Source organism: Acipenser ruthenus, unplaced genomic scaffold, assembly GCF_902713425.1.
Source record: "Acipenser ruthenus unplaced genomic scaffold, fAciRut3.2 maternal haplotype, whole genome shotgun sequence".
NCBI lineage: Eukaryota > Metazoa > Chordata > Actinopteri > Acipenseriformes > Acipenseridae > Acipenser > Acipenser ruthenus.
Window position 1 is genome coordinate 17501 of NW_026708244.1, and position 15000 is coordinate 32500.

The window sequence follows — 15000 nt, forward strand, 5'->3', positions numbered from 1 at the left end:
TTTGTCAGACCGGGGGTCAGTTATAATTAGAATTCCAATCACAAACACAGCAAAGCTGTTTCCTGTCATTCCGGTTCCAATGGTATTTTGTGCAATTCCAGTTCCAGCTGAAATGATGCTGTAGATTCCAGTGACAGATCGGAGGTCGTGTGTGTGATATGAAGCCGGGGGGGGGGGGGATGGGGGGGGGTGAGTCAGCGACCAGGCCAGAGTTCAGCAGCGCTCGGAGGGGGGTGAGTCAGGGGACGTGTCAGTCAGGACAGACAGACAGGCAGCCTTAGACAGGGGGGTGCGTGAGGATGAAACGGTGTGTCAGCGAGGGGGGGGGGGGGGGGGCAGGCAGGGCATCAACAGCAGATGTTTAGGGAAAGGTTCTTGGCTCTAACTGTCTCTGTCTATAAATAGTGTAATAGTGTAAAACCCAAGTATTATATAACAAAAAGTAATGTAATGGGCTGAAACATTGTACCCCGTTATTAAAAGAGAGTTCTCTGATAATTTGGATGACTTTTCTTCTTCATCTCATTAATGGATAATATAAGACTCAAGTCTAGCCCCCTTGATAACTGTAAACCTGGTCTGTCTTACATTCTCTAGGGGGCAGCGTGTTGCAGGGGACAGGTTAATGATTGCACTGTACCTGATGGAGGGAGGGAGGGAGAGGGAGCCCCTAATTTAGGGAGGACCCCTCTTGTGAAACGAGCCCATGCTGGCCCTCGACCCACAGGAATTGTCTCACACTGACTCAGAGCTTTCACAATGTGTGGATTCACTGACCCTCTCACCCTCTCACTCTCTGACCCTGTCAGCCCCTTCTCAAAGTGTAGTAAAACACAGAGAGGAGACTGAACCAGCCCCTTCTCAAAGTGTAGTAAAACACAGAGAGGAGAGAGATCCAGCCCCTTCTCAAAGTGTAGTAAAACACAGCGAGGAGAGAGATCCAGCCCCTTCTCAAAGTGTAGTAAAACACAGAGAAGAGACTGAACCAGCCCCTTCTCAAAGTGTAGTAAAACACAGAGAGGAGAGAGATCCAGCCCCTTCTCAAAGTGTAGTAAAACACAGAGAGGAGAGAGATCCAGCCCCTTCTCAAAGTGTAGTAAAACACAGAGAGGAGAGAGATCCAGCCCCTTCTCAAAGTGTAGTAAAACACAGAGAGGAGAGAGATCCAGACCCTTCTCAAAGTGTAGTAAAACACAGAGAGGAGAGAGATCCAGCCCCTTCTCAAAGTGTAGTAAAACACAGAGAGGAGAGAGATCCAGCCCCTTCTCAAAGTGTAGTGAAGCACAGAGAGGAGAGAGATCCAGCCCCTTCTCAAAGTGTAGTGAAGCACAGAGAAGAGACTGAACCAGCCCCTTCTCAAAGTGTAGTAAAGCACAGAGAGGAGAATGAAGCAGCCCCTTCTCAAAGTGTAGTAAAACACATTCTCTGTCCCAAAACGAGATAGCATGAAGAAATTGACACACACTGAAGGAATTGATTCAGTCTGCCAGTGGAATTCTGAGTTCAGACCCTGTCTGAGATTGGTTTGTTAAAATTCTCTACTGATGACATCACAATGCACACGCCCTCTGGTCCTGTACCCCTAGTCCTATTTCCCTCTTTCTCTCTCGTTGCTTGGATACAGTTTCCATGGCTATGGAATATTTCCAGCCCCCAGCATTCTTTGAGACACGCATCAGCATGCTTTGGGTTGCTCTGTTGTGGCTTCACTCTACTGTACTGCAGCGAACCCACGTTTTTCACAAACTAATGAGCCTGTATCACAGCGAGCCTGCCAGCAACAACCACCCCCCATTACCACAAATCAGAGCTCTCAGGGGGGGGGACCAAGTCGAAGACCAGGACGTACAGCAAGAGCATGCACAGGACAGTCTAGAACCAGGAATAGCAAGTTTCATGGCAATCTGACAAGTGATTGTCCAGCTACTGTTCATGGAAGTGTGACAGACAGAGCCCCCATATACCCAGAATCTGATACTGTGTGTGTCACAGTGTGTGTGTGTGTGTGTGTGTGTGTGTGTGTGTGTTCCACTAATTCCCCTGGGGGGGGGGGGGTCTATGACTTCATCCTCAGTAATAACTTCCTCTTGTATGTGTCTGTGGTGTAAGAAAGGAGAAGGGGGTGGAGGTGTATAAAGAGAGGCAGACTGAGGAGAGATAAACAGTGAGAGAGGGAGACTCGCACTACAGTATAAAGAGAGGCAGACTGAGGAGAGATAAACAGTGAGAGAGGGAGACTCGCACTACTGGATATTCTCTTCTGTGCTTTTTGGAACAAAGGACTAGAGTTTAACTAAGAAATACAACTGCTGCTCTGATCTTCCAAGAACAATGAAACTTCTTCAAACCAGGTCAGAAACACTTTGAACTTGTATGGTTGTATTTTGTGTTCTGTTTCTTTCAGTATCTTTATACTATATTCAATAGCAGACAATAACACTGGATACACATGAGGTTAGTGCAGCAGAGTGCAGTGGAGTCTGCTTTTCAAATCTGCTTTACCAGACCTCTCTGTGCTTTACAATGCTTCCCTATGCTTTACCAGACCTCTCTGTGCTTTACAATGCTTCCCTATGCTTTACCAGACCTCTCTGTGCTTTACAATGCTTCCCTATGCTTTACCAGACCTCTCTGTGCTTTACAATGCTTCCCTATGCTTTACCAGACCTCTCTGTGCTTTACAATGCTTCCCTATGCTTTACCAGACCTCTCTGTGCTTTACAATGCTTCCCTATGCTTTACCAGACCTCTCTGTGCTTTACAATGCTTTCCTATGCTTTACCAGACCTCTCTGTGCTTTACAATGCTTCCCTATGCTTTACGATGCTTCCCTATGCTTTACCAGACCTCTCTGTGCTTTACAATGCTTCCCTATGCTTTACCACACCTCTCTGTGCTTTACAATGCTTCCCTATGCTTTACCAGACCTCTCTGTGCTTTACAATGCTTCCCTATGCTTTACCAGACCTCTCTGTGCTTTACAATGCTTCCCTATGCTTTACCAGACCTCTCTGTGCTTTACAATGCTTCCCTATGCTTTACGATGCTTCCCTATGCTTTACCAGACCTCTCTGTGCTTTACAATGCTTCCCTATGCTTTACCACACCTCTCTGTGCTTTACAATGCTTCCCTATGCTTTACCAGACCTCTCTGTGCTTTACAATGCTTCCCTATGCTTTACCAGACCTCTCTGTGCTTTACAATGCTTCCCTGTGCTTTACGATGCTTCCCTATGCTTTACCAGACCTCGCTGTGCTTTACAATGCTTCCCTATGCTTTACAAACGTATAGGGTTTCTAGGTAAGAGGTAAGTGTGGGCGCTCACAAGTTTATTCTTATCTATCTCTTAAGCGTGGTGTATTTTTTTTAAAATACCGTTGACAGACTTCAGACTGTGACAACGCTGTGACCCTGCTGTGTAAATACACTCAGGGGAGTGATCGTCACTGCAATGCAAGTCCACGGTTTGTCATTTCAATTGCAGTTTAAATTGCTAATGTGTGCGCGTGTGGTTTTTTTTTCTGGCACAGAACAGATTCCCTTTAGGCTAAATATTCCCTCCCCAAGCCCTGCAGGGTGTAAAGTGAGTGTAACGTGCCAGTCTGGTTTACTCATAACCACACAGCAAGCACAGAGAGGGGGGGTTGGGTTACCTCAGACAGGGCGTGCAGAACCAGCAGATCCTCTGCTCTGGAAAACCTGCGTGTCTCTGAGTCAATACAAACAGAGATCCCACCCGAACCCAGCTATACACCGAGACTCTATGGTACAGCTTGTAAAACATGCAGGAAAAACGACACACCCCCGTGGGTTTAAAACAGATAGAAATTCATCCAAATACATTTCTTTTTTATCATGCCAAGTTTCAATTCCTATATAACCAGGACTCTGTGATTCGTTTTTTTTTCATTATTGCAATTCCAATCCAGTTATAAAATGACTCAGTACAGCTGGAGGGGAGGAACAAACGTCACACAGGCTCCCATTCACGAGCACAGCATATTAACATACATGACACCCTATAAATACATATTCACACACGACACGAAACTAAAACAGTACATTTGAAAAAAAAAATTGAATAAAATTAAATTCAAAGAAATAACATCTGATAAAATAATTTGATACATGTGCTGGTTCCGGTTCTGTTACATAATCAACAGACGCACTGACGTCATCAGCCGGGGGAGATCCGGTCGTGAGGTGAAGTAAAGTTCACCAGCGTGTAATAAACTCACAAAAGGGATGCGCGATAGGACTGTTCAAATGTTTTATGTATTTATTTCAGAGCCAGCGCAGCAGAATAACACACACCGACTTTATTTCATTTTGAGTTCCTTTGAATCTCGCCGAGGACTGTAAATGAAAACGTGTATACTTTACACAGCACGTCATACTTCGTTATAACTTATTTTAATTTAATTTAGTATAAATGTGACGATAGCTAGTTAATCATACACATCAGTGTTAGAAAGATAAGTTGATGCCTTCTGCCATATTATTATTATTATTATTATTATTATTATTATTATTATTATTTTTATTTATTTATTTTACAGAATGCATAGTCTCGTTGTATCGCTGTTGCTAGTTGCCGAAGCGCTGGGCTCCCTGCTCCCGGAGATGGACGCTGATTTCGGGATGCGAGTTTTCCGAGAGGCGCTCCGCTCTCCGTCCTCGGAGAGGAACCTGGTGTTTTCCCCGTACGGAGTGTCCACCGTGATGGGCATGGTGCAGCTGGGAGCCGCGGGACAGACGTACGCGCAGGTCCGCGATGCTATGGGATACGCCGTCCAGGGTAATTTCAAATTGCTAATTTATAATTCTGAAGACAAAGCGTTTTTTTCATTTAAAAAAAGTTTATAAAGATGTAGTGAGCTTGAGACTTTCTAACAGTTGTTAATAATCTCATATTATCAGAACGGGGATGGAAACAATACTCCTATTGGATAGAGGTTTGATCCATTCCAGGTTTTACTCCTAGCTTGATTGGCCACAGTGTGTTCAGGTAACAAGCTCAGGTGTGTCTGATTATTAAACTCCCAGTGAAACCAGGAATGGATCAAACTGCTCTGCAGCCGGAGTCTTATTTCCATCCCTGCTAATGACGAGTTTCAATTATTATTATTATTATTATTATTTATTTCTTAGCAGACGCCCTTATCCAGGGCGACTTACAATTGTTACAACATATCACATTATACATTATTTTTACATACAATTAACCATTTATACAGTTGGGTTTTTACTGGAGCAATCTAGGTAAAGTACCTTGCTCAAGGGTACAGCAGCAGTGTCCCCACTGGGGATTGAACCCACAACCCTCCGGTCAAGAGTCCAGAGCCCTAACCACTACTCCACACTGCTGCTAAATTTATCTTTGAGTATCTATACCTTTTGTTTTACACTGTGGTTAATCGAGCTCATAGTAAAACAGGGAATGGATCACACCTCTTCAATGGGAGTCTCATGTCCCTCTCCCTCATTTCTCGTCTCTCACAGGTCGCGGGGTACCGCAGACTCTGCGGAAGATCCACGAGTCGCTGTCCGGCGAGGACGCCCTGCAGACGGCGAGCGCCGCCTTCGTGCACAGCAAGCTGCCTCTGGAGAAGCCGTTCCGCCGCGGTCTGACCAAGATCTTCCAACAGAGCCCCAGACAGGTCGATTTCACGGACACGCCGACCGCCACGGCCGTGGTGAACCACTGGGTCTCAGACAACACCATGGGTAAAAGGACACGGCATTATTATTATTATTATTATTATTATTATTATTATTATTATTGTTATTATTGTTGTTATTATTATTATTATTAGATATGACAATATAATACTTGCAGTGAGATAACTTTATTAATTCAAAACCAGGAAGACGCCTCCAATCTGAGTCATTAACGACTAGAATCGGTTTGTAAAAACTACAGCTCCCAGCATGCCTGCACTGCTGTTATTTACCGTGAGGGATGATGGGAACTGTAGTGCTTAATGCACATAGCTTTAGCCCTATAGGACTGCACCAGCAATCGAAACAATCGGCAACTTGAATCAGTTTTAACAGTAAACTACAGCTCCCAGCATGCCTCTACAGTAGTAATAACAGCGAGGCATGCTGGGGGGTGTAGTCCTGCCCCTCACACTCTTTCCTTCTCTCTCTCTCTACCCCTGGCAGGTATGCTACCTCACTTCCTGTCCTCAGACGCCCTGTCCTCTGAGACCCGCCTCCTGCTGCTCAACGCAATTCACTTCCAGGGCAAGTGGAAGGTGCCCTTTGACCCCCAGGACACTCACGAGCGGCTGTTCCACTGCGCCAACGGCAGCTCCGTGCTTGTACCCATGATGCAACAGACCGCTCGCTTCGAGTACGGTGAGTGTTGGGGTCAGGCAGGGGTCAGGCAGGCTCATTTCAAACTGAAACACCCACATCTCTTCTCCTTTACAAGCTAGTTCTGGCAATTAATTGCAGCTGTTTTAGTTTATTTTAGTATAATATATAAAATTGTTTTTAAATCAAGACATTATTATTATTATTATTATTATTATTATTATTATTATTATTATTATTATTATTATTATTATTGTTTTGCCCTTTTAATATTTTTTTTTGTTATACAATTCTAAAACCAACAACCATTTCCCTGGCTGTGATGTCACACTCTCTCTGGCTGTGATGTCACACTCTCTCTGGCTGTGATGATGTCACTCCCTCATTCTCTCTGTCTCTGACTCTGATGATGTCACTCCCTCTTGCAGGCGAGTTCATGACCCCGGACGGCGTGGACTATGACGTCATCGAGCTGCCGTACCAGGGGGACACGCTGAGCATGCTCCTGGTGTCCCCCTTCGAGAAGGACGTCCCCCTGTCCGCTCTCACTCCGGGGCTGAACGGGGCACTGCTGAGGGAGTGGAGGAGAGGCCTGAGGAGAGTCAGCAGACAGCTAGTACTGCCCAGGTGAGGGGGAGGAAGAGAGAGGGGAGAGGAGGAGGGGAGAGGAGAGGAGAGGAGAGGAGGAGGAGGAGAGGAGGGGGAGGGGGAGGGGGAGGGGGAGGGGGAGGGGGAGAGGCCTGAGGAGAGTCAGCTGACAGCTAGTACTGCCCAGGTGAGGGGGAGGAAGAGAGAGGGGAGAGGAGGAGGAGGAGGGGGAGGGGCCTGAGGAGAGTCAGCCGACAACTAGTACTGCCCAGGTGAGGGGGGAGAGGGGAGAGGAGAGGGAGAGAGAGGAGAACTGCTCTGTGTGTGTATGAGAGAGAGCACTGTATTGCTTTAGGGGTGTGTGCAGGGTGTAGGGCTGTGTGTAGGGTGCAGGGTGCAGGGGTGTGTGCAGGGTGTAGGGCTGTGTGCAGGGTGCAGGGATGTTAAAGCTGATCTCTGCTGTGTTTCTCCTCCCAGGTTCTCCATCGAGACAGAGAGTGAGCTCAACGGGGCGCTGGCGGGACTGGGCATGAGGGACATGTTCAACCAGCAGAGAGCTGACTTCACTAGAGTCACCAGTGAGTACCGTCCCACTGCTCCCAGTACAGCCCCTCAGTATAATCCAGAACCGTTACTGCATTGCCATTGTAGCGCCACTGTCTATCTGTCTGCATTGCCAGTGAAGATCATTTGGGAAGGGTACAGTTTGTGTAATGTCTCTCTCTCTCTCTCTGTGTCTCTGTCTCAGTGGAGGAGCCCCTGTTTGTGTCGAAGGTTCTTCAGAAGGTGAAGATCGAGGTGGATGAGGAAGGAACCAAGGGCTCTGCAGTGACCGGTGAGTTCAGCTGACCCTGACCCTGACCCTGACCCTGACCCTAACCCTGACCCTGACTGTCTCTAATATCAGTTAATATGTCTGGTTGACTCTGTCTCTAATATCAGTTAATATGTCTGGTTGACTCTGTCTCTATATCAGTTAATATGTCTGGTTGACTCTGTCTCTAAATCAGTTAATATGTCTGATTGACTCTGTCTCTAAATCAGTTAATATGTCTGGTTGACTCTGTCTCTATATCAGTTAATATGTCTGGTTGACTCTGTCTCTATATCAGTTAATATGTCTGGTTGACTCTGTCTCTATATCAGTTAATATGTCTGGTTGACTCTGTCTCTATATCAGTTAATATGTCTGGTTGACTCTGTCTCTCTTTTGGTACAAGAGTTCTCTTGGTATTAGTAAATGGTTGTGCTGGATGTTGGCGTGTGGTGCTGACTCTGTCTGTCTGTCTGTCTGTCTGTCTCTCTGCAGCTGCGATCCTGTTCTCTCGCATGGCAGTTTTAGAAATCACTCTTGACAGACCCTTCCTGTTCCTGGTGCAGCACAAACCCACAGGTGACTAATTATTATTATTATTATTATTATTATTATTATTATTATTATTATTATTATATGTCTGTCTGCACAATGTGGTCCCATTCTACCAGCCTCACCCCATTGCAGCTGCCCTATACTTGTGCTACCATTGCCCCTCAGTATAATACACAACCATGATTGCATTGCCATTGTAGAGCCACTGTGTGTGTGTGTGCGTTTGTGTGTGTGTGTGCGTTCGTGCGTGTGTGTGTGTGTGTGTGTGTGTGTGTGTGCGTTCGTGCGTGTGTGTGTGAGTGTCTGTGCGTTCACGTGCGTGTGTGTCTGTGTGTCTCTGTGTGTGTGTGTCTGTGCGTTCGCGCTCGTGTGTGTGTGTGTCTCTGTGTGTGTCAGTGTCTCTTGTAGTTTTTGAACCCGTGTCTGAACCCTGCTCTCTATTCCAGGTGCTGTTTTGTTTATGGGTCAAGTCATGGAGCCGGCTGGGAAGTGACCTGCAGCCCCGAAACCAAAGAGTGAAAGCAGACCAGAAAAATAATAATAATAATATATACACCTGAGCAATGTGTAGAGAAATTACAAAGAAATGCAATATATATTTTATTGAAACAAAGGAATGTTTTTTTGGGAGGGATGAGTTTACAATTATTAATATTTGTATTATTATTATTATTGTTATTATTATTATGAATAATATGTTGTAGGGGACCGTACAAAACCTGTCACTGTAGATCCTACAATGGCAATGCAATAATGCTACTGTTATAAAGGGGGCGAGGCTGCCAGAATGGGACCACAGAGTGCTAACTATACCCTTCCCAGAGGATCTTCGGAGGCACTGCCACAGTTCTGTATGACACTGAGGGGCAGTGCTGGCACACGTATAGGGCAGCTACAACGGGGTGAGGCTGGTAGAACGGGGACCGCAGAAAAATGGTTTGCAAAAAACCCCACGCTGTGTTTGGAGGATAACTGCAGCCTGGATTCAATCAAAATGATGGCGGTGCCATACTGGAGAGCTTTAGAAAGCTCAGCTATAGCAGCGTCGTGCAGTCTGATTGAATTCAGAGCTCTACTGCACTGAGAGAGAGAAGTCCTGCTGGAACTGTTCATGCACTGTGTTCTGCAATGTCTACATTCAGACTGTGTCTCTAATCCAAGTTATTCCAACTTTGTGTCCAGATTTGTGTTGTTTTGTTTGGTTTGTGTCTTGCTGTGTGTGTGTGTGGTTCATGTGTTTGTTTGCGAGGTTGTTGTGTAGCAGTTAGATATTTGATCAGGGATTATTACAATGGAAAACTGTTGTGTTTTTGGCTTTGTGATTAAAAATGTTTGAAAGATGATTTTGTCTTTTGGAATCATTGATTTTGGTTAGTGTGTGTTTTAGAACAATATATATATATTGTTTATTGATCCATTAATGTTCCTTTATTCCTCTATATTGTACATTTATCTCATCGTATTTCTTCTAAAACTAAACATGTCAGGTCGTTAATGTGCATTCATGCACATATATATGCTTAGCCCGATAACGGCATCGCTGCAAACCACAGAGAACGGCCTCGTCGCGTCATTTGCACGTGGTGAAAACTGGTCCTGCAGTGGCCTCTTGTGGACAAACGGAGAATTGCACTCGATTGATTTCATGCGTTCATGAGCTAAAACACAGCGTATAAACTACATGCCTTTTATAGTATCCTATAGCGCCCTCTGCTGGTGGAGGGGGGCATAGCAGAAATAGACACAACTAAATGATGAAATACCATTTTAAAATTTCAAAACACATATATCAAGTTATTATTATTATTAATGAACCACAAATTGATTCACAGCAGTGATTGCAACATATACCCTTAGATATTATTATTTATTTCTTAGCAGACGCCCTTATCCAGGGCGACTTACAATTGTTACAAGATATCACATTATTTTTACATACAATTACCCATTTTCACAGTTGGGTTTTTAGTGGAGCAATCTAGGTAAAGTACCTTGCTCAAGGGTACAGCAGCAGTGTCCCCCCACCTGGGATTGAACCCACGACCCTCCGGTCAAGAGTCCAGAGCCCTAAACACTACTCCACACTGCTGCCCCATATCTAGATCTTTATATAAATACACTATTAAAAATAATATTTTTAAAAAATGTCATAATGGCACAAATGATCATCCAAAGACGTCATCTTGAACTGCAATCTGTTTTTTTTATTTGCTTAGCTAGATCTATTTTTGACTGAACGGACCTGTAACTCCTAACTCGCCTCCGGCTCTCCGTTACCAAAGGTTGCTATGGATACCTCCTTGAGGACGACGTCACAAGCAACAGGAGAACGAAGCGGGGGCGGAGCCGGTTTGGTTCCACGACAACAACAGCGAGGGCGGTGTTCGGCAATCTCCGTCAATCTCCGGCCAGCATTCAATTCGATGCTCGTGTGCGCCTGTGCGAATCGACTCGCCCTTCCTTCCTGATCCCCCCCTCCCTCCCGGTACAGTAATGGCAGTGTTGGATCGGAGATTTTAACCAGCTCGCTCCAGGAAAGCAAGCGCCGATTGATTTGAGCCCGGATTGAACCGAACCGCTTCGGGACCGGTCCATTTATCACACGCACGAGATGGTAAGACTGGAGGTCATGTAGGGGTGGGGGCTATGTGATATATTTTTGGAGGGAGTACGGCACCCCCCATAGCGCCACTGTACAGTACAGAGCAGTATCAGGTGAGACTCTCTCTCTCTCTCTCTGCCGCTCACCTGGAGCGCTGCTGACAGGTAACAGCTGCCGGAAACAAAGAAACAATTAGAACTCTATATTTAAAAAACAAGCTACCAAATCCGCCGGATTGAAACCTCTGCAGCGGGCTGTCTCGATCCGAAGCACGCCGGTCATCGATTCAGTACAAACGCTGCGAGGCTGCGGCGTTTATATGTATGTATATATATATGTATATATAACTATTGTTTTAGCTGCTCTGTAGGCCGGCTGGTCTGAGGGCGTGGTTAGATGAGTCGTACGGCGTCTGAACTCTGCGTTGTTGTTATATGTTGGTTTACTGTGTAGCTGTTTCCCTCGATACACACACACAGTGTAGCGCTGAGAATGCGTCAGTGTTGCCGAGCTTCTCGAACGGTGACGCTGCTTTGTGGGTCGAGTCGTTATACTTCGTACAGAGTCGGAATAACCCGAGCCCCGAACGACAGCTGGACTCGTTTTTTTTTTTTTTTTTGTTTTTTTTTTTAAATCTGGGCTTCGCTCGGACGAACCGAAATTCGAGAGGGGAAGTTGTTGCCGAATATTATTATTATTATTATTATTATTATTATTATTATTATTATTATTATTATTATTAAAAACAGAAACAAAACAAACAACATCTAAATTACAAAAACGTTTATTATTTTTTTATCTTCCAATAATTAGAATTGATGGTTTTATTTATGTTACCGGGGGGGGGGAAGTACTCAGCTGCGCTGATGTGTCGTGTACAGGTGTACGAGCTGAGAAAGGAAGTTCACGTCACCGCTCTGTGCTTTACAATGCTTCCCTATGCTTTACCACACCTCTCTGTGCTTTACAATGCTTCCCTATGCTTTACCACACCTCTCTGTGCTTTACAATGCTTCCCTATGCTTTACCAGACCTCTCTGTGCTTTACAATGCTTCCCTATGCTTTACCACACCTCTCTGTGCTTTACAATGCTTCCCTATGCTTTACCACACCTCTCTGTGCTTTACAATGCTTCCCTATGCTTTACCACACCTCTCTGTGCTTTACAATGCTTCCCTATGCTTTACCACACCTCTCTGTGCTTTACAATGCTTCCCTATGCTTTACCAGACCTCTCTGTGCTTTACAATGCTTCCCTATGCTTTACCACACCTCTCTGTGCTTTACAATGCTTCCCTATGCTTTACCACACCTCTGTGCTTTACAATGCTTCCCTATGCTTTACCACACCTCTCTGTGCTTTACAATGCTTCCCTATGCTTTACCACACCTCTCTGTGCTTTACAATGCTTCCCTATGCTTTACCACACCTCTCTGTGCTTTACAATGCTTCCCTATGCTTTACCACACCTCTCTGTGCTTTACCATGCTTCCCTATGCTTTACCACACCTCTCTGTGCTTTATTACACACTAAGCTCTTAGCTATTCAGTTTCGCTTCTAATTAAATGGTTACATTGTTGAATTCACGCCCTGTGTTTTAGTTTCGTTTGTAAACCATTACAATAAGAGAAGCGTTTTTCAGACTTTGTACTGATGAAGCATTTAGAGACGGAGGGAGTGACTCGTTTGTAAAATGAGTGTGTGTGTTGTTTTTTTTTTTGAACGTTTTGCCTCGCAGATCACCCTGGCTTGTTTCTTTGTTTATGTTTTGTTTACATGCTGGTATAAAAGTCAGTTCTACGGGTTACTGTCAACATTTACCAAGCAAGGGGGTGAATATCCAGAGTTAATCTGATGCGTTTCAGACATGCAGTGAAGAGTATCAGTGAAGCACTTCGATATTCATGAGATTTACCGCTAAATATCCACACTAAAGCATAATAAATCATTATTATTATTATTATTATTATTATTATTATTATTATTATTATTATTATTATTATTTGGTTTAAATGCTTCTCTTATTTGAATGGTTTATAAACTGAAGACATTTACCATCTTGAGATTTACCATGAAACGCGCACACACGCGCACACACACGCGCACACACACACACACACACACACACACACACACATATATTCCCTCTCTGTGTCTCAGATGAGCTTCATGCTGTTGTTCAGCAGGCTGTGTGTGTGTGTATAGCAGTGTGTGTGTATAACTCTCACTCTCTCTCTCTCTCCCTCTTGCTCTCTCTCTCTATCTATCTCTCTATCTATCTCTCTCTCTTTCCCTCCCCCCTCTCTCCCTCTCTCTCTCCCTCTCTCTTGCTCCCTCCCCCTCTCTCGCTTCCTCTCTCCCTCTCTCCCTCTCTCCCTCCTCCTCTCTCTCTCCCTCTCCCTCCCTCTCTCTCTCTCTCTCTCTCGCTCCCCCCCCCCTCTCTCTCTCTCTCTCTCTCTCTCTCTCTCTCTCAGATGCGCTTCATGCTGTTGTTCAGCAGGCAGGGGAAGCTGCGTTTGCAGAAGTGGTACACGCCCACCTCGGAGAGAGACAAGAAGAAGCTGGTCCGGGAGCTCATGCAGATGGTTCTGGCCCGCAAGCCCAAGATGTGCAGCTTCCTGGAGTGGAGGGACCTGAAGATCGTGTACAAGAGGTGAGGGGACCGGACCGGACTGGACCGCCCCGGATCTTTCTAATTATAGCAGCATTGTTCTACTGACATTGCAGCTCCAGTGCTGTACTGTTCAGTTAGTTACAATGATCAGTGTTATTGAAACTAAACTGAGTCAAGCAGACCAGCGTTTGGGCTCCAGTGCCTTCATCAGTGTTATTGAAACTAAACTGAGTCAAGCAGACCAGCGTTTTGGCTCTAGTGCCTTCATCAGTGTTATTGAAACTAAACTGAGTCAAGCAGACCAGCGTTTGGGCTCTAATGCCTTCATCAGTGTTATTGAAACTAAACTGAGTCAAGCAGACCAGCGTTTGGGCTCCAGCGCCTTCATCACGGTTACTGTTTAGACTGACTTTTTGACAGATAAGAAAATGTCTGTACACTGATCCCTGCAGTAGGGTGCAACCTAGTGGTGAGTTGCTGTTCTGCTTTCGGCCAGGAGAGGGCAGTGTTGCTGCAGGAGATGAATTCTCATTTCTGGTTGAAAAAATGTCCGTCTCTGTGTCTGTCTTTCTCCCTGTCCCCTGTCCCTCTCTCAGGTACGCCAGCCTGTATTTCTGCTGTGCTGTGGAGGAGCAGGACAATGAGCTCATCACCCTGGAGGTGATCCATCGCTTCGTGGAGCTGCTGGACAAATACTTTGGCAGTGTGAGTGGGGGCTGGGGGGGGGGGTGCGGGGTGTCAGCGCTGGGGAGTGCACTGCAGCCGGGTCTGTACCATTCAGTTATAGGGACGGATCTCCACAGAAATCAGGTGCTGACAGTCAGGCGAGGGGCACTGGAGTCCATCCCGCTGATTCACCGTTTGAAACGAGTGAAGAAACAGCTGCTGGGGTTCGTGTGGATCTCTGCTCTCCGCAGAGTCTGAAGAAAAGCAGCGATCGTCACAAACCTGAGCCGCTGTTTCTTCACTCGTTACACTCTGAACAGCGGATCAGCCCGATGGACACCAGTGCCCCCCGCGTGCGGAGAGAGCTCGCTGTCTAAATGTTAAAGGGATCCGCTCTCACCCCCCCGCAGGTCTGCGAGCTGGATATCATCTTCAACTTCGAGAAGGCCTACTTTATCCTGGATGAGTTCCTGATGGGGGGAGAGATTCAGGACACCTCGAAAAAGAGTGTTCTGAAAGCCATCGAGCAGGCTGACCTGCTGCAAGAGGTGTGTGTAATACAGCAGAGTCACTACAGGGAGGGGTGTGTGATACAGCAGAGTCACTACAGGGAGGGGTGTGTGATACAGCAGAGTCACTACAGGGAGGGGGGTGTGATACAGCAGAGTCACTACAGGGAGGGGGGTGTGATACAGCAGAGTCACTACAGGGAGGGGGGTGTGATACAGCACAGTTACTACAGGGAGGGGGGTGTGATACAGCACAGTTACTACAGGGAGGGGGTGTGATACAGCACAGTTACTACAGGGAGGGGTTGTGATACAGCAGAGTCACTA

The 15000-nt window shown here is 45.9% G+C and overlaps 2 protein-coding genes across 4 annotated transcripts in view; both read left to right on the plus strand.

Annotated features, from left to right (window-relative positions):
• Nucleotides 1-2168: 2168 nt before the first annotated feature.
• Nucleotides 2169-9622, plus strand: LOC117962359 (plasminogen activator inhibitor 1-like). 2 transcript variants are annotated; one of them, XM_059020484.1, is made up of 9 exons: nt 2169-2351; nt 4561-4799; nt 5504-5728; nt 6170-6364; nt 6751-6949; nt 7388-7488; nt 7659-7745; nt 8220-8303; nt 8726-9622. In XM_059020484.1, exons 1-9 carry the CDS (start codon nt 2332-2334, stop codon nt 8770-8772), a joined length of 1197 nt encoding a protein of 398 aa, XP_058876467.1. In that variant the 5' UTR covers nt 2169-2331; the 3' UTR covers nt 8773-9622. The 2 variants fall into 2 exon arrangements, with proteins under 2 accessions (XP_058876467.1, XP_058876468.1); XM_059020485.1 differs by lacking the exon at nt 2169-2351 and adding an exon at nt 4178-4204.
• A 1067-nt stretch (nt 9623-10689) lies between these two features.
• Nucleotides 10690-15000, plus strand: part of LOC117404474 (AP-1 complex subunit sigma-1A) — a 5550-nt gene continuing 1239 nt past the window's right edge. Inside the window, exons 1-4 of one of the 2 annotated variants that reach the window (XM_059020482.1) lie at nt 10690-10893; nt 13359-13537; nt 14095-14203; nt 14575-14712. In XM_059020482.1, the coding sequence (XP_058876465.1) occupies nt 10891-10893; nt 13359-13537; nt 14095-14203; nt 14575-14712 (429 nt within the window). In that variant the 5' untranslated portion in view covers nt 10690-10890. Of the gene's footprint in view, nt 10894-11023; nt 11203-13358; nt 13538-14094; nt 14204-14574; nt 14713-15000 lie in introns of those variants that run through there. The other variant, XM_059020483.1, reaches the window with a different exon arrangement.

Coding starts and splice junctions, on each gene's coding strand:
- LOC117962359 (XM_059020484.1), top strand. CDS start 2,332: ATGAAACTTCTTCAAACCAG. Junction 6,365..6,750: donor GACCGCTCGCTTCGAGTACG/GTGAGTGTTGGG, acceptor TCCCTCTTGCAG/GCGAGTTCATGACCCCGGAC. Junction 6,950..7,387: donor AGACAGCTAGTACTGCCCAG/GTGAGGGGGAGG, acceptor TTCTCCTCCCAG/GTTCTCCATCGAGACAGAGA.